The sequence below is a fragment of the Micropterus salmoides genome, unplaced genomic scaffold (genome assembly GCF_014851395.1).
Source record: "Micropterus salmoides isolate LMB-PRFRI ecotype aquatic unplaced genomic scaffold, ASM1485139v1 Ms_hic_scaffold_21, whole genome shotgun sequence".
NCBI classification, from domain to species: Eukaryota; Metazoa; Chordata; class Actinopteri; order Centrarchiformes; family Centrarchidae; genus Micropterus; species Micropterus salmoides.
This window is the reverse complement of record NW_024041262.1, coordinates 10,288,774-10,312,660: the sequence shown is the minus strand read 5'-3', so window position 1 is coordinate 10,312,660 and position 23,887 is coordinate 10,288,774. Positions and strand designations below refer to the sequence as shown.

General features: G+C 40.1%; 2 protein-coding genes across 8 annotated transcripts in view; one reads left to right on the top strand and one right to left on the bottom strand.

Annotated features, from left to right (window-relative positions):
• Positions 1–3,116: 3,116 nt before the first annotated feature.
• Positions 3,117–5,698, bottom strand: LOC119915432 (parvalbumin, thymic-like). Its single transcript, XM_038734965.1, has 4 exons — positions 5,312–5,698; positions 5,010–5,142; positions 4,676–4,785; positions 3,117–3,399 (listed from the first exon to the last, which is right to left on the bottom strand). Exons 1-4 carry the CDS (start codon positions 5,370–5,372, stop codon positions 3,371–3,373), a joined length of 333 nt encoding a protein of 110 aa, XP_038590893.1. The 5' UTR covers positions 5,373–5,698; the 3' UTR covers positions 3,117–3,370.
• Positions 5,699–7,665: 1,967 nt separating this feature from the next.
• The window catches only part of bhlha15 (basic helix-loop-helix family, member a15), a 17,911-nt gene continuing 1,689 nt past the window's right edge, over positions 7,666–23,887 (top strand). The window contains exons 1-5 of one of the 7 annotated variants that reach the window (XM_038736377.1): positions 7,666–7,868; positions 15,118–16,217; positions 18,246–18,996; positions 19,134–19,227; positions 19,830–21,228. In XM_038736377.1, the coding sequence (XP_038592305.1) occupies positions 16,093–16,217; positions 18,246–18,996; positions 19,134–19,227; positions 19,830–20,026 (1,167 nt within the window). In that variant the 5' untranslated portion in view covers positions 7,666–7,868; positions 15,118–16,092 and the 3' untranslated portion in view covers positions 20,027–21,228. Of the gene's footprint in view, positions 7,869–12,749; positions 16,218–18,245; positions 18,997–19,133; positions 19,228–19,829; positions 23,427–23,887 lie in introns of those variants that run through there. The other 6 variants (XM_038736378.1, XM_038736380.1, XM_038736376.1 and 3 more) reach the window with 6 other exon arrangements.

Genomic DNA, 23,887 nt, shown 5'->3' with positions numbered 1-23,887 from the left:
TGGCATTCCAGTGTCAGAAATGTCTAGTTGTAGTGATTGATCATCGCAGGAGATGTTAATCTAGTGGAGAGTTAAAAAATGATTTTACATATTTTAAGACCAGAGTCTTTATAGGTTTGTATGTTTTGATTCTTACACAGATCGTAACAGGAACCCACCCAGTAACTAACATTTCCCTGTTCTGGTGTCTGGCTCAATATGTGAAACTGTTAACTGAAAGTTAATTGACCAACTGGGATTTGACAAACAGAAAATTAATAATAGTGTCAGTTTTACAAGCATGCAAGCATGATTGTGGATGGCTCTTTCTCCAAGGTATAAATTACTCAGTCTTGACAGAAGGTGTAAAAAGGAATAAGGAAATATGAAAAACTTAATGGGAACAAGGTGGTGATCAAACTATACTATGTGTTTGGAGAGGGGTTTGATTGGAGAGCCAGTGGGATTAATAGAAATACTTGAATTTGATAGTACCTAATCATAATCTACTAACATGCAGCTGAGGGACCAGTTTGCCAGGTTTTATTTTTGGTCCTCTTGCAGCATTCAGACCATTTCTCCTTATGGTGATGAAACTATTTGTGACGCTATTTCAGGGAACATTGAAATCTGATATCATCTGTATCATCATTGCCACCATTATCATTATCATTTTAACACTTCGGTGTGGCACGGCATGGTTGCGTAATGACACTGAACAATAAAATGAAATGAGGATCTAGTCCAGGGGTCTTTCCATGCCCATATTTGCTCCCGTGACGGGTGCAGGCTGTTATGTGACTATTAAACATCAGGTGGCGGTGTTGAGACGTTGAGAAGATAAAGAGTTAATATTAAAATGTCAGCAAATACTAATTGTCTGCACAAATCATCCTGAAAACTATATTAAAACATTCAGTTTTGAACTTATGAGTATAAGATTATTTCTCACTTTGACTGTAGCTTCAGGTCTGCATAAACTGATCTCTTTCAATCTTAAATACGTTGTGTAATTTGTTTCTTCCTACACTTCATTGTGTGATGTGTGATTTCTCAGCAGCCAGAAAGGGTACTTACAATATACATTTTTTAATGTGTGTTTGACTCTGCTTCTTCTTCACTTCAGATCTCCCCAAAAGTGCTGTAAAACTCATTTCTGGCCTTTAACATTTGCTGTGGTCAAATGAGGTCTCTTACCTCAAACGACTCCGCCATAGATACTGTAACTATTCCTGCCCGTCTTCAATATCAGGTTTAAATTACAAATATCTCACAGCAGGGATGAAACCCATCAAGCAAGGCTATGAGCGTCTGTAATTTGAGGTAGCGAAGGACGATCCCCAAACATATTCTGAGCTTTGTACTTTTGTAATAAAGTTGCTGAATATTTAGAAAGCTAAATCTTAATTCCCTGGACTTTAGTAAGCATCTGATAAACGCACTGAAATTGCATCATGGCTACATTTTAGATATCATCAACCACATAACTTTTTATTTTACGTTAATTTTAATGCCAAGCTTAGTAGCTTGACGCTGCAGCATATATTTTTTTGGCCTTCTGTGTGAACTAATTTATGATTGAAACATTTACTATGTTTCTTTAATGTTCCACCTGAGAACTGGCGTTAGTTCCCTCATGCTGCAGCAGAAATAGAAGTGACCTATATTCTCTGTCACTGTGGCTTGCCATCTGAGAGAAAGTTGCAAATAAATGTGCTTCATTGACAGAAGTCCTGTAACTGCACTGGCACAGAAACTCTATCCTGTCCCAGAGTTCCTTCGCTGGGTCACTGCAGGTACTCCTTGGACCAGCCCTGCCGACACTCTGCCAGACACCCAGTCCTCCCATCGCAGAGCTACTTCTGTGTCTGCCAGAGCTGCTGCCTCTGATCCAACTGTGTCCTGCCTGTGCCCCCTCTCCGATCTACAACTCTCACCAGTTAACATCCATCCATCCATCCATCCATCGTCAACCGCTTATCCTGCATACAGGGTCACGGGGACCAGTTTGGGTGCCAAAAAAGCTGCACAGTGAGAGAAATTCATCCAGTTAATTGTGTCCTGATGTATTTTACTTTCTACAAGAGCAAGGTGGGCAGGTGCCCTAGAAATGTAATGCAAAAATCTTCTAAAACACATACTTGGTGGTATTTGTTCCTCTCTGTACTTACTATTGTACTAAGTGTAGTTGTACTCACATACTTACATTGCTACATACAACAGAGGCTACTGCTTACATGTTAACGCATCAATAATAAAGATCCAGTAAGATAATAATATAACACTGACAGGGAAAATTAGTAGTTGTAGAACTTTACTCATTACTTATGCACTCTTACGCAAGTAAATGATCCAAGTACTTCTTAGTTACAATGCATTGCAGTTAAAGTTTTTTGTCCGACATTCATATAAAACTTAATATAAGAAATAGTTTAATAACCGGAGCTGTTTATCTGATGGCTGAATATCTTTCCTTGCTACATTTAAATTAAAAACATGTGGTAACACTTTGTCTGACGTTAAAGCAAGAAGTATTTTACAGTACGCTATTATGACCTTCCTAGATGACAACCATACTATCCCAGTCAGTTTTGGTACTGTCCACATCAGACCCACCTTTGCAAAGAAACCCATCTTTGAGTGAAACACAAGAGGGACATGATGTATACAGGCTGAGCTTGCGCCTTTTAGCTGTGTGCAAATTGCAGAATGAAAGAATGCAGCATGTGTCATGTGAGCATGGCCATGATAAGCTTGTTTAAAATATTATCAAGCAGCAGGAGCAAAGTCTAAATTTATTGTTTTTTATGGTAGTGAATGTTGACATGTTTTATCAGTTTGTTATTTAGTTGTAAAAATGATTTCAAAGAAAATGGTAAAATGTGTAGATGTTTTCTATGTGTAAACACATAATTTACACCAAATTACTCCATCTAAGGTGTCAAACTGAGTTTGCCTGAATGTCAAACACTTAATTTGCACAGCGGAAAGTTGCTCACGCTGTTAATTGGAGAAACCGAAACCCACCACCCATCCCACCCCCAGACAGGCTGGACCTGTCCCAGTACCCAATATAACAACATAACATGAGGCACAAGAGTCTCACTGGAAATAAGCAGGAAAAAACTACCAACATCTCATGGAGAAAAGTATATTTATTTATACACTTTTCTGGCAGGAATAGACACATAGCCGAGAGGCAAGATTCAATTTGTGGTTTATATGAAATACTTTATCACATAACTTTCAGTTAAAAAGACATTATATCAAATTACTCTAAACACAAACGATCCCTGGATGAGTCCATGTTGTTTACTGTAGCTATTAATATTTTACAAAGAGGTCCACTTTGAGATGATCACCGTACAACATATCAGGGGTCACTCATGACTTAAGAAGACTTAACCAATGCAGAAAACTCTGAAAAAAAAACAAAAGACAGAATTTTAGACATTTCACATTTATCTGGTAATAATCATCCTCTAATTTCATTAAACTTCAAACAACTACAAACAGAAACTGAAGTGTGTAGCTCTGGCAGTGACCCTTTCTATGAGGTAATTCTTGTAGCTGCACGTCTATTAGCAACAAAATGAAACACAGCAAAGGGATGTAAGAGTGTTGACTGGAGACTACTTTATGGCCATCAATTCACCGCTACCTGGCATTTTTACAATAACGGATAACAACGAATGGTTTTTAACTTGAGATTTTATCACAGTTGTTCCTGTTTTGCTGATTGATTCTGATCAATATATTTCCAAATGGTTAACACCTGTATTTATCTAACTGCCAAAATTAAAGTTTGGACTTCAGGGAAAGATGAAAATTATTTACTTTTGTAAAGTTAAGATTGAAAAATATTCATAAAATTTGCTTTGACATCATAAGTGGTCACAATGAATAATACGCTAGCTGTAGCAATATGTAGCCTATAATTCAGTTCATTAGTTTTAGCCTATTATTTGGATTTTTTGTGCATTTGATAGGATGTTCACCACCTTTTCTCCTTTTACATTTATCAGAGGTGCAAACAAATAATGTAAATAAAGCTGGCACTGATTTTGTCTGAAGTCACTTTCAATGCATCTTAATTGTCTGCACTTGTCAATAAGATACTAAATATGATGCAGGTTTTCTTTCTGTTTGTATCACAGATATTTTCTTGTTATTTCTTACATAATAATGTTTTTAAATACTATAAATGTAATAGCTTAAAATATATATCCAGTATTTATATGATATTTCTTCTTTCTTTAAATATATATTCGCAGAATAACATCAATAAGTAAAATATAAGGATTTAAAAAAAAGAAAGAATAAACAATTAGGTAGATGTAGGGTCAATCCTTATATCTGATTGGCTATTTAAGCTTTTAGCATCAATCTGATCACTTAAGAGGAGCTCTTAAAGGGTTACTCCCACACTTTACTGTGAGTAGTAATAACTAGCTTGAAAAATGGGTCTTATTCTTTACACTCATCAAAGAGCTGTTTTCATTCAACATTCTTAAGTGTAATTCATAGACGTTTGACTAAAAAAGTCACAGATCTCAATCACCTCTCTGTTTATAAGAAATGCCGTGCTCATCTTCATGACAACGCATCAAGGCAAACTAAACATTCACGTCTGATAATTCAGAAAACAAAACGCTGTTCAGTATCTACAGGGTTAGTTCCCCTCAGGCCTGTCTACCTTCCCAGCCGATCTTCCCGTCTCCATCCGAGTCTCCCTCCAGCAGGAAAGCTCTGGTCTCAGCTGCAGTCAGCAGTCTCGCTCCTTTGGAGAAGTTCTGCAGGAACAGTCTGATGAGGAGCGGGGACGAAGCACCACATTGAGGAAAAAATACACACAAGCAACAAAAAGGGAACAGAATGAATAAACATGTCAAATGAACTGCATTTCATACAGAAACATAATACTGTAGAGAACTACCTTTGGTGAAATCCAGCTTGGCACATGAATTATGGAAGGAGCAGGAAGTGTGTACATTCATATATAAGATAACTGTTTGTGTTGAAAACTCAACTGTAACTCATCCTGTTCTATGAAGCCGCTTTTGTCTTGGTCCAAAATCTTAAAGACCCTCTCGATCTCTGTTGGAGTTTTCTTGGATAAACCCACTGTTTTGAAAAACATCTTCGGGCTGAAGGAATCCTTCCCTAAAAGTAAAATCACAGGTAAAACATGATTTGATCCAGTCAGTTAAAATTATGATGTCCTCGAGGTTTTGTGAAATCAAAGTGCAAGAAAGGCCTGACATCCTGTGAAAAGAGCAATTTTCACTGTTGACACACTAATTACACACTCAACACACAACCATCTCCTCACCTTTACAAGCATTAATAGCCGAAGTGATGTCTGAGGCAGCCAGGACGTCGGTAATAGCCATGGTGGTGGAAACTGTTGCAGAGGATGTTTGCAGCCTGGTGCAATATGTGACCACTGATGAGCAAAAAGGAACTACTGGTGACAGTGAATAGGCTTCACCCTCACTGGTGTCAAAAACCACCAGTGTCCTTCTGTCCGCTGTCACCTGCAGCTGACCACTTTAGTAAACTGTGTGTGTGACTGTTTGTGAAAGGGAGGTTGAAAGACAGAATCTCGTCATCGCACAACTGTGTTTTTTAGAGTGGTTTCTCCAGGGGTCAGAGGTTGTAGTGGATTTAAATCTGCTTAAACAGACCCAAGTCAGGTAGCATGTCTCTATAAACAACACAAGCAAGTCAGTGAGGTTATATTTGGTGCATCTGGAGAGGACCTGGCAGGCCTGCATTTCCTCTTCGCTCGTGTTTCCAGCCACGGTTGCTGCTTGCTCGTGGTCTTCCCTTTCATTGTTTCCGCAGGCTGTAAACATCCTGTTATTATGGCCTCTGTCACTTTCAGGCTATGCGACATAGTGCTGTCTCCACTCACAGTCACCTTGTTTCCACATGCTACATTTAACATGTAAAGAGCTCCGTTCTCAAATGAGTGAGTGTCCCTTTAAAACGATGCTAAGCATGAGACGTGACAATCACACACTGTGGGGTACAGTTAATATCAGTATACATGATTTATACATTTAGCTGATGTTCTATTCTCCAGGATTGAGAAACACCAGCTCTTTGAAAATTCATAATTACATTGTGTTTGAAGCGCTTCCTAAGTCTGGTTTCAAACATGTGTCCTACTAAATCGGATAAGTTAAGAAATGTGTTAGTTAGTAAAGAGTTTGTAAATAGAGTGTTGGAAAACTCTTTTAGCTCTGCCCAATCTAAAGATGGTCTCAACTATGTGAACTGGAAGTGAGCTGTAGCATAACGTCCAGAAATTACAGTTTACGGGGCGCTAACAATATCTTAATCTTGTCTGTATTTGTTTTATTTTTAAATGCATCTATGGAGAAATACATGTCTATCAGAGTTAGCTGCATTCATTTAGTTTAGAATGAGTGCAAAATATCTGATTATGCTAACCTAGCAGATGCTATTAAGTCCTTTAGTCCTTGTGATATGTTGTGTAATTTTGTTAAATCTAATTTTTATTTTGTAACTATTCAGTAACAATTCATTCCTACGTAAGAACTAGTTTGTGTGATGAAACCCTTTTTAATTTAGTGATGCATAAATCTCCACTTAGTTAACATTTGTGTTAAAACTAGCTAAATTTGAAGTTATGAAGAACTGGTGTATCTGTTTTCAGGAAATGATGTTGAAAAAAGATATATTTAAGAATAAAATCTTTGAATTACTGGTCAAACAAAAACTTTATCTTGTTAAAATAGGTGCTTTTTATTAAATTGAATTTATTATGCGTATAATCTTTTAATATGACCTATGGGGGACTCCACACACATGGGGTTTAAATACATGTGTTTTGAGTCTGTATTTAGACTCCTAATGCATTTAGGGTTGAAGTCACGTCATGTCCAAAACTGGACATGTTGGACAAGTTAAATTACCTGATGGTGACAGTATTTTTTTTAAGATCACAGTGTTTCACATTGAAACTGCAAATGAAAGCCAGCATCTACACGTGGCAAATGTGCATTTGCTGAGTTGCTATAAATCATTCCATGGGAGTCTCTGCAAAACCACCTGAGAAATTCCCATACTTTGGGTGCTTTTGCAGTTTATTACAGACAGGAAATGTGGTGCAGTTAGCTGGCAAAGTGATAGACTTTTGTTCTGGTAAAGAACACACCAAAAACCCTCCTCACTCGACACCACATTTGACCCCTTTTGTGTAACTGAAATGCACTCTGTGTGAGTTTGTGTCGACTTTTCCTGCTTGCTAATGCCATTATGGTTTGAAAAGCAGTGTTTTCCTCAGTTCCAATCCACACATGCCTTTATAGCTCCCATGTGTGAGGGGCTGCTGGCCCTAACAGGCTGCACGTGTGGGTCCAAGGCCTGGCCAGGGTGACGTGAGCCTGGTTTCCTCAGGATGGACTACAGTGAGGCCTGCAGCAAACAGAGGGGCAGAGGAACGACAAAAACATCCTCTGTCCCCCCCCCACCATGTCGCTGCCCCCCTCAGCCTTGTCCCTTTCCATGCTCCAATGCTTGTTTTCAGGAAGACCAGGCTTCCTGCGTGATGGAGCGGTGGATGAGAGGAGGAAGAGGGGGATGGGACAGAGAGGAAAAGACAGACACACAGAAAGATGGATAGTGATGGGGTGACGGTCTTGTGCACGTAGTGATTTGGGGGACTTTTTAGGATGGTTGTTTTCTTAAAAGTACAGGCAGCTGTGAAGAGCTCAGAGGAACAGGGAAGACTACAGCACAAAGTCAGTTGGAGTACTTTCACATGCCTGACATACAAACTTCCCTGTTCTGTTCTTTCATATGTGTTGGGAAATACTGAGCAATGGGACAATCAGGAAAAGGCATGGAAACCAGCAATGGTAAGTATTACACACGCAGATGGTAGGTTGCATTTTACACAAATTTAAGAACCAGACAGGCTTTGGTATTGTTTCAGGATTGGATACATTCTTGTTTTGCGCTGTCTGTGTATTGATGATGTACAGTATAGACATGAAGCTTATCCACAGGGACTTATGATTGAGTAAGCTGGTAGACATTCAGGGTGTTGCTCAAAGACACGGGTGTATCACAAAGGATGCATCACAGATGCATTCACACCTACTGGGATTTATTTTGTGGGAGTTGGCTTACAGGGGGTTTTTCCCCCTGAAACATCGGCCATCATTTCATCATTGTTAATATATTATTGTTTATTATTAGTAATAAACAACAATAAAGATTTCTGAGATCAAATGCAAAGTGTTTTGAACAGCATCATGAGATATTCACTGTAGATCTGTCTAAAATTAAAATGTATGTAATGAAATAATTTGTCCATCTCAGGTTAAGAGGTGCAACAGTAGTGCACCCCATTTACATTTTCATGAGTAGTTCTGAACTAGATTAGTTCCATAACAAGGCCATTTCTTTAGTTTGAACCTTGTGGCAAAGAAACATTTAGAAAGTTTTTTTTTTTTATCATGAACTCAGCTTTGGTTTCCTGCATGATGATTTACATTTATCTGCTACTTATTCATACACATGGTCAGTCCAGTCCGTCTGTCACCACTTACGCATGTTAGAAAGGAAACAGTAGTCAACATGAGGATGGGAAATGTTTATAACCTTCATTCATCTTTGCATTATGGAAAACATCATTAAATACATTTTATAAGCCTTCCATGAGAAATCTTTTATCCTGCCTTTTCTTTTGTGTTCACAATGACCTTTAAACTTAAAAAGAATAAATATAAAAGATGTTTAGATCATGTCAGATTTCAAAAGTTGAAAGTTGCTCTATGTGTAATGTCTTCTGTAGAAACAATTTATCTTGAAAGCCATTTTGATTCAGATGGATGACATGGTCATCAGGATAGACTTAACATCCAGCTAAACTAAATCTTTAAGTCCCTCTGTAATGTCTGAAACATTTGGCTTCTCAGAGAGACAGAGGAGGAGAGGCAGTCTGTTCATCTCTGCGTGCATCCCCAGGAAAGTGGTTGCTCCTCCTTTTTCCCGAGCTCAGTTACTGCCTCGTCTATTTCTATCTGACCAGCTGTGGTGAAAGCATGCCAGTGATGCTCTCAAATTCAGCCAAGATAACCCCTCCAACATACACTTGAAGCTCCACCCTCCACCACCACCCTCCTAACAGTTTTATCTCTCCTGTCTGCTCTGGCACCACTCTTTCAGCCTGTGTGATTGTCTCTGACATTGTGTCTGTACATGGTGTGTGTCATTCACCTCTCTACTCTGTTTTGACATGAATCACTCAAGACTGGATGTGTGTGAGTTTGCGTCTGTGCATGCATCTATTTTGTGTGTGTGGATGGCACTGTATGTCAATGCATGCATCTTTGCGTGGGCTCATGCATGTATCCACACTGTGCATGTCGCTGCCTTTCAGTTTACTGACACAAGACAACAGTTCTGCTGATACTCCTGCAGCGACACTGAGTCAGAATCAGAAGCTTTCTCCCTCATATGAATTACCACTGCACTGTGATCACATTGACCCACACCAGTTGAGCAACTAAGTTATGTTTGCTGAATTTCTCTCCCTACCTTCTCACTTTGTCTCTCTATACTTTTTCCGGATTGATGCTAGTGCCAGCCTTTTTTTTTCATGCTTCTTTGCTCCAATGTCAGCCTGTTTAAAATCTGCATAGAAATGACTAAAACCTCATTTTAGTCACTTACAATCAAATTAAAATGAAGTTATGAGTGAAAAAAGAGACAAATACATGGTGTCTTCTTGTCCCCTTGAAGATATTGAATTAATATGTATATATTACTCTAATAGTATGATGTGGCTTCTGCGCTAAGCTACAAGAGGAAGTACAAGAGTAGCTTTTTAAGGACTTATGTTCCAAATAATGTATGGTCCATGCCCGGACCATACACAGACTCCCGACAGCTATTTCCTCCTACTTCCAATGTTCATGCCAAGCTACGTTCGCCGACTGAGAGTGGTACGATGTTTTCCTTTTAAGTAGTACACACCTCTCAGTCGAAGTAGTGCATGTCTGTCGCAGCCTTGGTGGAAGGCAGCAACCATCTGGTGTTGTCCTGGTCTATCACTAGCTGGAGGGAAGTTGATCTTCCTCAGCTTGGTAGATTGACTCCAAATATGAAATCCCTGTCAGTTGCACAGAGGTACAGCCATTTCTATCTCCTGTGTCCTTGCTGCTCCTTTTCTTATCTATTTGCTGTAACTAAGGGGGCAATCCTGACTCAATACATTTTTGACTTAAATGGGGTTGCTGCTGTGCAACTGGAGTAGGGCCTGATGAATACCAGTCAGCTCAGGCTGCAAGTGATAGGATCTGTGCGGGGACAAGACACGGTGATGGCCTTGGGGTGGGGGTGGGGGTCAGGGTGGGACTCAGGGACTCCCTCAGACGTCCCCGAGGACAGGAGGGCGGTCGGTGTCAGCAAAGATAGTGGTGTCAGGGATTGGTCTGGATTTATAAGTGTGCTGGACAGTTGGATGTAGCCTACGGGACGTAGAATGATAGATGCTGCTATACTAACAAGACCTTCCCCAAAATAAATTCCTTCTGAACAGCCTTTTCTCTTTGTCCATATAACCATAATTGGGAACTACAAGCCAAAGTAAATCTAGTATGTACTTAAAAGTAATGGCTTGACATGAAAGCATAGTGTCCTATTTCCTGTTCCTATAGTGTGAGGTAGAGTGATATACCCCTGGGCAGCGCCGGATTCCCAAATAGAGATATTCATGTATAATCCAATGCCACAGGCCCCTGTAAACCTCATCACATTTAAGATTAGCCGCTGAAACAGATCTGCTCTTATCTGATCAGGGTTGTGTGTGTGTGTGTGTGTGTGTGTGTGTGTGTGTGTGTAAATGAGACCTCTGTCAACGAGAGCCCAAACTCAGCTCCTCCATAAACACTTTAAACAAGTTGAGGAGTCCCACAGCTGTCTCGGCCAATGCATGCTCAAGTGTGTGTGCCGATACATGTGTGTGTTCATACAGGTCAGAGGGCACCGTTCTGCTTTTCAACATGTTTCCCACAGTCTTTTCCCTGCCAGCAGTCCGCACATTTCAAGCTAAATTCCTCCCCACTTGTGCGTGTGTTAACTTTATGTTACTGCTGAAATACAATTTCGCCCCGCGTAGCTGCTGCTCCCTTAGCTGTGGTTTGTTTACAGGATGGAATGAGGCAAGTGTTTACACGCACAGTCGCGGTCACTGCTCAACCTTTAAAATGGCACAAGTGCAGAAAAAGAAATGGGCCCAACTAGAGTGACAGACAGGCACAGGCCTTTCACCACCGGGTGTAATGCCTGACTGAAATAATGCCAGTAACACAAGTAGTGCGGGGAGACGCACAAAAGCAAAAAATGCAAAGGAAAAGGAAATATTTTTGAACTTTGATTAAAAGACATTTAAAAAAAACACTGCTATTGCTATGCCTCCATTTGTCCTAACAAGGTTCGAGTTTTGTGTGCTTGTGTGTGAAATCCTCAGTTTCCTTTATTACCCCCACTGAGGCTTACTGCTACACTCTACTGTCGTCCAGTGGTAGGACACCGCAATGACACAAGCTGCAGAAAAGGTTTTAACTAACTGAATAATATTTCTGCTCTTAGATGTTATGTTGATGGATTCATTTGCTTTTTTTGGTCTCCTCCTGTAATGATGTATACATGCAGACACTGCAAGAATGATGTTTGTCCTATAAATCTATCAATATTTAGGTGCAGTAATGCTCTCCATCAGTAGCTTTTTAACATTTATTTAGGTTGTATGTTTTGTTAGACACAACCAAAAACTTAACATAGTATATATATTGTATATAGAAATAGCTTATTGTACAAAAATGCATTCTCTGCTATAACAGATTTCTCTAAGTATGTTGATGTGTATTATTTAAGTTAAAATGTTTTATTCAACAAAATGTTGCTGTCTTTGCATTTTGCAGAACTTCAGGACTTGTGTTTAGTGAATTAATAACTCATAATGTCAAAATGTGTAACATAAATCCACGAGAGCTTTCGAGTGTGCAAATTCTCGGTTCCACATTTTGATCGATCATACTGTATGTGCATACCCTACTTGTTTGGTAATGATTGCGGAATAATGAATACATTGATACGCCTTCTGCATCCAGCAGACTGCCTGGTCAGTGTGTGGTACCACCTTTGTGTGCCAACACTTTAATTTTTGACTTTCACCAGGGTCCTGTTCTGCCTGGTCAGACACACTTTGTGTAAACAAGATATTTATTTCTCCCTCTGTCACGAAATGGATTCTATATGGTGAATGATGGAGTAATAAATGACTATCAGTAATCTCATGTTCTTATAGCATCAGGAAATGAGTAAAGATAGACTTACTCACCCTACATTCCCCCACCCGACCAAATCCTCCCACCAACACTGACCCACCCTCCTCACACAGCTGTGTCTCCTCCTGTCTGTGTCTCCCTACACCTTTTCACATACACACACACACACACACTCACTCACACGCTCACACACACACTCACTCACACGCTCACACACACACTCACTCACACACACACACACACACACACACACACACTCACTCACACACACACACACACACTCACACTTTTCCCAATATGGCAGTGCCCTTGGCAGCAGCGGTGCTAGTTCAGGCGGGCAGTGTTCCCAGGTCTGGACTGGGGAGGAGCAGGTGTACTGCTGTCAACAGAGGCTCATAAATACTCCGCCAGCGATCTGAGATGGATTACACATTTATGTCATCATATTAAAGACACTCTGTCAGCAAACACCTTTAAGACCCTATAATCTCCCGCTTAAGAGAAAAGAATTTTCTCCCTACAAAGGGAGTTTATGGCAGGGCTCACCGCTGTGCAGCACAGCTAGTGCTGATCTGCAACAGATTAGTCCTTCAATTCACAACCAGTTCCAGCGCTGGCTTCTATCATTTAAAATGTAAAGGCAGCAAAAAAGTTCCCTGTCTTACTTTATGTGCTTATGACAGAGGTCATTGCAGTTTTATCACTGGTTAAGCCACCTTGAATAAATATGTACACAACAGTGACATATTTACCACTCTGTATGTTGTCATCTTAGTGTCACATTTCACTTCCTCTCAGCGCCTTCCCTCTGCAGCCACGAGACCCTGTTGTGTCCAAATAAAGGCTGCAAACAGCACTATTGGTGTCCTGACTGGATGTTTCACTTCCCCATGTTACCCATAAAGCTTTGCAGTGCCCCATTCCTTTGGCGTGGGACTCCATATGTTCCTCCTCAGGCACTTAGCATGGTGTATTCTGCATGCTCAGAATAATCCCAATGATCTCCAATTACCCTCCCCTCACGGATTGTTTGGTGTCACTCACCGTCTGCCGGCTGGATAGGATGATTCTGCGCTTGCAGTGTAAAAGGATAGTTCTACAGTTTTTTCTGGCATGCAATGTGCACGTTATAGCTCAATCAGAGCAGTAGGCTAGAGTGAGACGATAACAATTCTTTAAAAAATTCAAGCTGAACTGTCGCCTCAGTGCTTGAGCTTGTTCTCACCCTCTTCAGCACAACAGACACACTCTTTGCTCTAGTTCGCCTGTTGATGCCTGTGAGGTCAGGTTTCCCTGTAAGCTGCAGCAAATTGTTGAGGCAGACGAAAGAGTTGGATCACTGGCTGGTTGGAAACCAAATTAACTAGCTTGATGGCTTTCAGCACACGCCTCTGGCTAAAGGCGCAGAGCAGATCAGTGGAGAAATGATATCGAGTTCTGTATCTCGCTTAAATAAACTACAACAGATAATAAAACACATCAATTAGGCTTCCTCGGCTTCTTCCCAGTCAGTAGAAGGCCTGAAACCAAAGACGTATCACTCTTTCATCTGATATTTGGATGCAGATATTTTTGAGACATCAGATTATGAGCACACATCAATCATTACCCCAATGTGAAAATAGAAAGTGGAACAGACAAACAAGCTCACATTTTGTGCCCGGGAGACGGCTTTCAGCTCAGGGACTGTATCACATCCTCATATGTACTGCTAAGTCCAGTGAAAAAAGAGTTGACTATGTCAAAACACTGGACTGCAAGCAGTCCGAGTGCCCTGGCTGACCTGATATGGATCCATGGGTGCACGTTGCTGGGTGACACGAAGCCTCTCAGAGGACAACATTTTGTACAGAGGTGGGAGGAGGTGGCAAAAAGCAAAATGAGGAGAAGAGAAATGGGATCACCTTCCTCATTCTCAATAAAAACACCATCTGTCCATCTCTACATCTCTTTTCTCTTGTCATGTCCCCTCTCTTGGGAACCAGAGATGGACTGAATGGTGACATTGTTGCCTTCTGGGAACAACATCCTGATGCTGTCTGGGTGTGGAAAGCAGAACTCCAGCATCAGTGATTTTGTTGCCAGGGGGAGGACTATACCAGCGGGAACTTCTTAATAAATGTGGCTGATTGGAAGTTACATGAGACAGTGATGATGATAAATAACATTACAGTACAACAGCAATAGCAGCAGAAGTAAAGGATCATGAACAATAGAAGTAGGGATGGTAGTAATATATATTGAAATAGTAATGATAAAGTATGAGTAATATTTCCTTATCTATTAGTAAAAGTTGTAATAGCTGCATCATTGGTAGCAACAGTCGTAGTTAAATGTGTACATAGCAGCATTTCATTATGGTGTTGGAGCTCTGCTGCAGTTCTCTCATTTGCCCCAGTACTGGCTGCAGCTGCTTGCTATTCTGCTTGCAACCCCTAGAGGGAGTTATTGTTCACTGTGAGACCATGCACCAAAATCATGGACTGAGAGGCTTCCCAAACATTTCGCCCAAAAGTACAATGGAAGTCACACGCAGAAGGTTCAAGGATTCACTTTTTCAAACATCACCTGCACATACAGCTTGACAGAGTCTGTTTTTACCAGACAACAAATATGGGGAGATGGAGATCAGTGGTTCCCAAAGTGGAACGGCTTGGTCCACCAAGGGCCGTGAAGGACGTCACCCTTAGTAAGTTCAAGTTTATTGTCACACGTACAAGTACAGTGAAATGCCATTGTGCCGACTCACTCATCCTTTGTGTACATAAATAACTTGTTCAGTAAAATTAGATTTCTCTTTTGGCCACAGGTGAAGATGCCATAGATGGTCGTTAGACTTGGCCGGGTGACTCCAACAACCGTAACAACAGGAGAACTAACGAAACAGCTGTATCAATAATCTTGAAAAACATCGGAAAAATAGCTGAATTGATCTACCAGTCAGTCGGAACTGAAGAAGTCTGTCGGATGATGGACGAAACGTCTTTAAGTGTCTTCAACCAAGTCCAGTTCGTATTGACCTTAACCTTCCTTGGACAACTTTGACCTGGATGACTGAGAACCTTCACAGACATTAATGGTTAATGCACATAACATATTACAACCAAATTATTATTATTATTATCAAAACCAAACTGTGTATAAAAGCTCCCTAAAAGACAAATACAACATTGCTGATTGTGAGTCCACAACCTTGACACCAAAAGAAGTGTTTAATATGTGAAGTGCATAACAGCTGCCAATCTTACTGTTTTAACCACACAGGTATGTGTATGTATGTTACTGTAACATCCGCTCTGCTGTGAATCATTCAGGCAGTTGTGTTACATTAAAACAGATAAGTTATTGATCCCCATCTTCCACTGTGCTGCTGCCGAAAGGCTGGCAGCCTCCAGGAAGTGTACTGTAAATATGAGCTCTTTGTCCTTTATTTGTCCTCACCTCCTTTCTCACCTCCTCTGATCTACTCCCCTTATTTCATTTCCCCCCATCCTTCATTCACTCGCTATCCCGTCTGATTCCCCCTCCTCCCTCCTGTCTTTTTCTGTGCATCTCTCTATCTCCTCTCTCTGTCCATACGTTTAGCTTGTCTCTTTTGGTGCCCTCAATGAGGTTTCTGTCGCGCATTAATAGCCGGGGGAATGAGTGGGGCTCGCAGGATGCAAGGTAGGAAAAATGTGCTGGTGTCACGCATGGCAGATGCAGAGAGATTAAGTGTGTTGCAATGCATTCTGCAGCGTCATGATGCAGCAAGATTTTCAGCAATGCATATCAGTTGATAACCATGTTTGCTTTCTTTCTTTTTACAGAGTTAAAATACTTCAGGGATGGAGCTATGTTGGTGATTTCATTGGATGGTTTGAATTGGCTTTCTAAAAGGAGCTGCAGTGACAAAGGAATCAAGAAACGGTATGATTTAAAATTTTTCATCCCTGTGTTTGATGGTCTGTCTGTGTTTATGGCGGTGGGACTTGAGGTTGTCTGGATGTGTATTGGCTGTTTGGAAAAGTTAATTAGGTTATAATCTGTCTTTCTTCTGAGCCCCTCCACCTGTTGAGTAAGATATTCATTTACCTGAAACAGGGCAGATTACAGGCTTCATGGCCTACTGCATAAGGGTGTTTTTGTGCGTTTGAGACCATACAGTGGTATGTGTATGTGTGTCTTTTTACATCCTTTACGTCACAGCTGCTGTGAGTCAGCTCCTCTCTTCCTTTCCTGAGTCACTCATCCAGCGGTTGCTTGGTTACTACAGAGCGGTAAAAGTTTCCTATTGCGTCTTTGTCTCCGCGGATGGATGGGCCCCGATATTTATTCAGGCTCAGGATTGAGTGGCCAAATAATGTATGTGTTTTTGTGCATGCGCGCACTTGTGCGTACACTGCTTCATCCAATGGACAAAGGCTGACAAATCAGTTTTAGTACATCCTGTTGTTAACAGACAAGGGCTTTTTGTGCACTGCAGCAGACTCCTTAAAATGTCCAGTGAAATGGAATGATATTGTGTGTAAGAGGGTATTATCTTTAGACAAAGCCTACACATCATCTTTGGTTAAACTTTATGCTTGTTGAATTGTGTGAACTGGTGGCTTCATATTGTGGAGCCCATGTAATAACTCAGCCTACACAGGCTCCATCCCCAAACCACCAATGTACTCCATCCACAACCAAGTGCCCTTTGACCAGACACTCATAAGCATTATATTGAAAAAGGCATTTTGTGCCTGAATACTAAATACCTCATTCTCAGTGGTATATGACATTGACACTGTTGAGTATTGACACAGTATTTCTATTGATATACGCCATTTACAAATTGTCGTAGCTCATGTCACTATTATATTGGTCACTCCTCAGATGTAACTGTTACTTACAGATTTCCCTACTGTAAGTCATAACCAAGCTGGGCAAACCAAGCTAAATATTAGTCCTCTACAACTAACACAGTCAGCATGGCTGTTGGATTCAGACAAGGTTTGAAAAAACAAGCAGTCTCATATGTATTAGACTATTACCATGAGGTTTTCTTAAGTTTTAACCTGAACAACTGATCTGTTTTTGGCCACTTAGCAGCAGCAAAAACAAGTTGTGAACACAACGTTGATAAATCAACACATTTTAATTTGATATCAAGAACTGTTACCAAACAGTTGCTAATTTACACATCCAGCATTTATTGGGAAACATCGTCATTTAGTTGTGTTTCCAATAGTCACTCACCTTTATCTCTGTTTTTGGTCTCCACCAACTTCTAGGGGAAATATCTGTCTCTTAAGCTGCTAAATGCTCTATTATGTTCACCAGCTAGTTGCTAACTGTGTTTATCTGCTGAACAGGTAGTCTACAAAATGTTTTTAGGGCATTTTCACTCAAGGCTGTTTGTTGTGGCCGGAACGACTCTATGAGAGCTGTGAGTGAATCAAAACAGTAATGCTGTGAGCTGATTCAGGTGATAATTCACTGTAGGTTCATCACTATGAGCAAACCCTTTTCAAATTGTAATTTCATATGTTGTTATTGTAACACTATTGAATATAGCCGGTTTAAGTTGGCCATTGCCACATTATAATAACAATAGTGCTAATAGCATAATTCTGGTTTAATACAACTTGGGTGCTATTTTTGGCCATCATTTCTATTAGGTTTGATAACTTTGCACTCACTAAAGTAAATTGTTTATGGTAATAATCTGTGAACGCATCTACATCGCTGTAGTGTAGTCTGAGGGGGTAAAAAACATAAGTGGTTTGACAATCAGACAGGTTGTAAACAAGCCAAATTATCTTTTGTAGTGGTTAAACAGAAAATTAGCACATCCAAGATGTCAGTAATAATCTCTCAGTGAGCCAAAAACCTACTTACTTTACTTGTGATGTTGAACAGAACCAATTTAAATACAACAAAGTTTCAATGAGTCATTGTGAATTATTTACACAGGGATGAAGAGTTCCAGATGTTGATGTCCTCAGGTCAGATGACTCAGGCTGATGAGGAGCTGCAGCCAATCACCTGCGTCTGTATCCTTGATCAAAAAGGAAATGCAGCCCCTAAGTTATGGAGGACCAGTGACTGCAGATCAAGCTTGGTAACATGGGCCCCACGCTTCTCTATCCCCCCTCGACATTACTGTCTTCCGGAGGGGCCCATGCATCATTCAGCATTCACTTCTTTAGCTTCTTTTGTCCCACAGTGCTCAAAGATGGCCCCATGGACGAGACTTATTTTAAATATGCAGGACGTTTTCAGTTTGTTCAAAAATAATTTAAACATTGTGACCCCGCAGGACACTGTCACAACGGATCGGCATAATAGCTTTATCATCTTCTGTGATGACGACGTACCGCCTCAACTTTTTGGTGACACTTGCCACGCTGTGGATTGTAGGACGTCTGTAGGGGATATTGGTTGGCATATCAGTGATAACAATGTGCTAAGTGATTTGAAAAACTTCACTGCCCACTGGCCCCACGATCCCAACACCAACTCTAAAGGGATTCAACATGAGCTTGTTAGCAGACACAATTTGAACACATGCAACCTTAAAAGTCTTCTGAAATCCTGTCAAATCTACAATGCTCCAGGCGTATTGTCTGGGAGGGACAAGAATGTAAAAAAGAGGAAGACTGTGTGCTTTAATGATGATGTCACGCTCTACCTGTTCGATCAGGTACTGTCCTCCTGTGGCTTGGTGGGTTTTGGGCTTTGTTACACACCGGGCATATGCGGGTTGAATAATTACTGATTGTGCTACCAATCCAATCTGAGGCTTTGACACCTTTGTTTCCTGTTTGATTACAACTGACTGTCCACTCTTATTATTCTTAGGAGAGTCCCACCCTCGAGCTGCACCCTGGGCCCCACACATCTCTGTCAAGCAACTATTCCTGCAACCTGCCAGAGGTCACATTAGAAGACAGTGGTACTCTTAATTTACAATTATCCCATTAACTACATATTGTGCATACTGAACGTTACTGCTGACAATGGTGCACTGGTGGAAAATAACTAAGTATATCTGTTTGAGTTGCACGGGAGCACAATACAAGTTCAACATAGAGATGTAAAATAATAATTATGGTAGTGGTAACAGCTCCAGAGGCAGAAACACCTGCTGAAAGCGAGTACACCTGTGTGGTTAAAGAGTATATACTAGTATACATTTTCCTTAAAATACTTTTAAAGTAACATTTTCAATGCAGGAATTTTACTGGAGTGTATATTTCTTGGTGAAGCAGCATGTTGCAACATGATGTCAGGAGGGATTATCCATCAGGAGTTACCATTTAAAAAGAAAGACATTTCGGATTGAAGGATTATATTTGTTAAAAAAAACGTGTGATGGTGTTGCATTTTGTAACTTAGTGATAAATAAGGTAATATTTTGACACTAAATGTGGCTTACAATATAACAAGATCGGGGTGTGGCAATAAACAATTTGTTTAGTCCTGCTAAACCCAGATGCTCCAGGCTGTTGGCACTTTGTTATCACTAACTGTGTGTGTGGTTGGTTTTTCCTGCAGGATTGGAGTGGGAAGACGACTTCTCAGCTTTGGAGAAGAACTGCCATTTTCAGTGTGTCAGACACTCGGTATCACAGCACTACACCCTTTCCCTGACAACACAAAGCTGCACTGCTCTGCCCAGGCCAGAGCATTTCTTTCTGTCCCAAAGGTTCCTCTTCCTCACCCATGTCACTGAGTCAGACCTTGAGCTGTGAGATTAGAGAGGGTTAGTGACACACACATACACACATATTGAGTTGTAGGTGCTGATTTCTATGGTGGTAGCCTTTCTATCAAATCGTCTGCCTTCAGCCAAAGGCCATCTCATTGTCACCATGGCCTAATGTGACATCCACACTTGTTTTTCTTTCAGCCAGACAGCCTTTGGCCTAATGGAAAAACTGACTAATCGTCCAGATCTCGTCCTCCTCACCTCTAACTCATCTCCCTCCTGTTTTATGATGAGTCAGGGATTTTAATGGCTTTTTTCCCCTCTCTGCTCCAAATAGATTCGAAGCACCTGGCGTTTGTGACATCACAGCCACGCAGCACTGAGTGACAGTGCATTCAGCTTTCACAGTTGTTGGTATGACACGGTCACTGGCTGGCTAAGCTCCTTTTTTTGTGCCAGGTTGTGTCCTTTGACCTCAGCTGTGAAACGGGAACATAAGTGTTGTTAATTCCAATAAATTTCATTTAATAAATTGTCATCTGTGTCTGAAATCCCAGGTTAATCTTGTAAAACAAGGAGTATTATGTTGTTTATGTAGTTTGTTTTGCACAAACAGAACATGCTTGTAGAGGCCCTGTTTGCTTGCCTCATTACTGAAGTGTATTCAGCTCAGAATTTATCAGCGGCTGCGACTAAATAAACAGTGTAAGCCTTAGGGCCAATGGAGGCAGAAACTGAACAAACTAAAAGTAATAGATAATGTTTCCACAAAGCCAGCATCAGCGAGGTTTGGTTGATTAGATACAGTGTACCTGAGGAGGAAAGGAAACCTGGCAGGACACACACGCGCGCGCATGCACACACACACACACACACACACACACACACACAAGCTGTTCAAGGACACCAAAAGCTAAAATTGCTTGCCACTATAGCTGGGAGCTTCACACCTGTACATTATTGTTTATTATTATACATTCCTGACATTCAGTGTTAAAGTTGCTAATATGTTCTTTGACTTTATTCATAAAATGTGTATTTTTACCTGTAAGCTGCCACAAAGTTTGTTTTTATTATTGCCTGAGCATTTTTTAATGTAAAATAGTTTTTTGCTATCACAGGTTTTCCTTTAAGCTAACGTACCACGTAGCTTCAAATTTGTTGCATTAAAAAGGAAAGCTCTCTATTCTGGCAGAAACTGAACTAACAAAAATATTAATTTATAATTAAATACATTTTCCCTCACTGATGCTACATTTTCTTGTTAAGCTGAGCTTTCTAGCTGCTAGCTTGCTTGTGGCTTTTCCGGAGTGTCTCAACATGGCTACACTAAAAGACATTTAAGGAAGGCCTTTTAGTTTAGTTATGAAAATTACAACTTTAGAATTCATTGTAAAAGCGATGTAAACATTCATAGGAAGAACAAGCTCTACTGTGTTCCTGTGTTGCCATTAGCATTAAAACCTTTGTTGTTTCAAATACTGTACTTAGATGCATTTCTGAAACATTTAAGAAGAAATCCTGTTAGTTGGTATATATATGATATATAACAGATTATAAAGCCAGATTATCAACACATAAAAAACAAAATGATACATACAGAGAGCAGAACTAGAAGCCTAAAACAGCTACTTTTTCTGAGTTAGTACTTTAGAGAACTGAACTTATAAGAATTCCATTTAATCGTGTCTTAATTGTAAGAAATTAATATATAAACAGTTGGATTTTTAAATATATTTCATATTCTTTGTATCTTTTGGTAGTTTAAGATATGGAAAACATAAAAGACTTAGAGAGTTTAGAAATGTTTCAAGAGACTGTGTGGTGTTTCTGATTACCATAAAACATGCTGTGACACATGATTTAACTATAATCAGTCAGTTTTACTCACTGTCATGACACCACCCTATCTCTACTGACCTATCTATCACAGTAGGAAAGGGCAATAATGCCAACTGCCAACAGTTGTGTTTGGGCCCTCTGGTCAAATAGACAAGGTGGAATTACTGCAGATCACACATACGAGTGTTAAAGGGGTGTGATGGTGATTATTCAAAAAGGTTAATTATGTTTGTTCTGTCCTTGTTTGTTTGGTATCTTTGTTTCAGTTTAAATAGCTTGACAGCATCCAGTGGTCTAAATTACGCTGTCACGGAAAACGCAAAAAGGTTAAAACAGTTTGTCTGGTAAAAAGTAAATAGGCCTAATGTGACAAAGTTTAAATGAGACATTCAAGTGTAGCCTGGAGGACTGTATTCAAATGAAGCAGCGGAAGGTGATAAGCCACAATGGAAATTATGTTAACTGCTTGGAGTTAAAGGAGGACGAGGAACGAAAATGCAATGTGTCTGACTCTGGTAACTATCTTATTATACTCCTTACAAGAGGTCAAACTAATATAAATATAGTTATATATATGAAATATCTATATTCAGCTCAGGAACAGTGAAGAATAAAATACTATACTTCACTTGGGACATGTTGTGGTGGAGCAGTATGTAGTAGAGTGGCACAATGGCACATTTACACTTTGACTGAAATTTTATTTTGGACATGGAAAGACATTTTTAATCATATTACAGATAGGGCCAATGTTGCTCTTTACATTGTTTAAATATTGCAGTGATACCAGCTATGCAATCCACCATCTATATCACTCCCTGACATTATTTTTAATCCCAAACTTGCATTGTCATGCATTGTATGTTACTTTCCATTCCACTTCTGTGGAAAGTATTGTACATTTTACATCAGTACATTTATTTAATAGCTGTACAGTTACACAAAACAATTGATCAGTTTTTAAAAAACAATGCATTGATACATATTAAACTACCAAACATTATATATTAAGCAGCTCCACCTCAACCAACTACAACATTAAAGTAGCCGACTGCTTAAAGCATCAGCAGTAATGACAAGAATTGAGCAATTTCACATAATAAGTACTGGGTTAATATTTTGTATAGATTATGTTGCAGATGCTTACTTGTCCTGATTTTACTTTTTATAGTGCAGTGTTGCTACTTTTATTTAATCTAAAGAATGATCTGAAATGTGGTTCCACGAGACTATCAAATAATATGGTAAAATCTTTCATTAAATTCCTTTCTTTTCTAATGCATGCAGCCAACCATTTTTGCACAAACCCAGCAAGAACACAGCAGTAATCCCTAAAACCACACCGTTTTTGTGGTGTTGGTTGTGACATTGTGCAGCAGCCTGTTGTGCCCTGGAGGGAGTGAGCCTGCTCTATGATTGGCTGAGCAGCGCTACGTGTACATCAGTCAGCTACAGGTAGCGCACATGTGACAGTTGTCTGCGTGCGTGTGTGTATCCGCTGCTCTCTGCTCTTTTCACTTTATGCTTTGAATGACGGCTGCACCCGGGCGAGTTTTCTGTGGTAAACACTCAGGAGAAGAAAAGTGAGTTTAATATCAAAGGTAAGGCTTTTTTTTAATCGTGTCGTCCTCTTTCACTGACTTTCGAGGTAAAAGTGTATCATTTGCTGCAGTGAATTAACTTAAGCTGAATTTTGCCTGTTTATCTCATATCAGTTACAACACTGCCGTTGGGGTGATTATGGTTGTGTTAGGAAAATACAGAGGGAAGGAGAAAAGGATGGTGATGAGAAATACCCGTGGAGTTGTCATTAATTTATGTAAAACAGCTTTATGTTATTATCCTAACATTAGCATACTTGAAAATACAGTTTAAAGAAATTCCCATTCCTTTGAAACCACTGTGGTAAATCCACAACTAAAGTTACAGCAAATTTCAACATGATGGCAGACAGTGAGTTAATTCATCCAGTGAACATCTACTGGTTAAAACAGGGTGAAAAGCATTGGAGGTGAATTAGCGGAGTGCTGCTGGCTGGTCTCTGTGTTTTTGTAAGTGTAAC

Excerpts from the sequence above, each read along its gene's own strand:
- LOC119915432 (XM_038734965.1), bottom strand. The coding sequence starts at position 5,372 with ATGGCTATTACCGACGTCCTGGCTGCCTCAGACATCACTTCGGCTATT. Across the intron at positions 5,143-5,311 it reads GGCTATTAATGCTTGTAAAG|GGAAGGATTCCTTCAGCCCG; the intron begins GTGAGGAGATGG and ends TTTTACTTTTAG. Across the intron at positions 4,786-5,009 it reads ATAGAACAGGATGAGTTACA|ACTGTTCCTGCAGAACTTCT; the intron begins GTTGAGTTTTCA and ends GCTCCTCATCAG.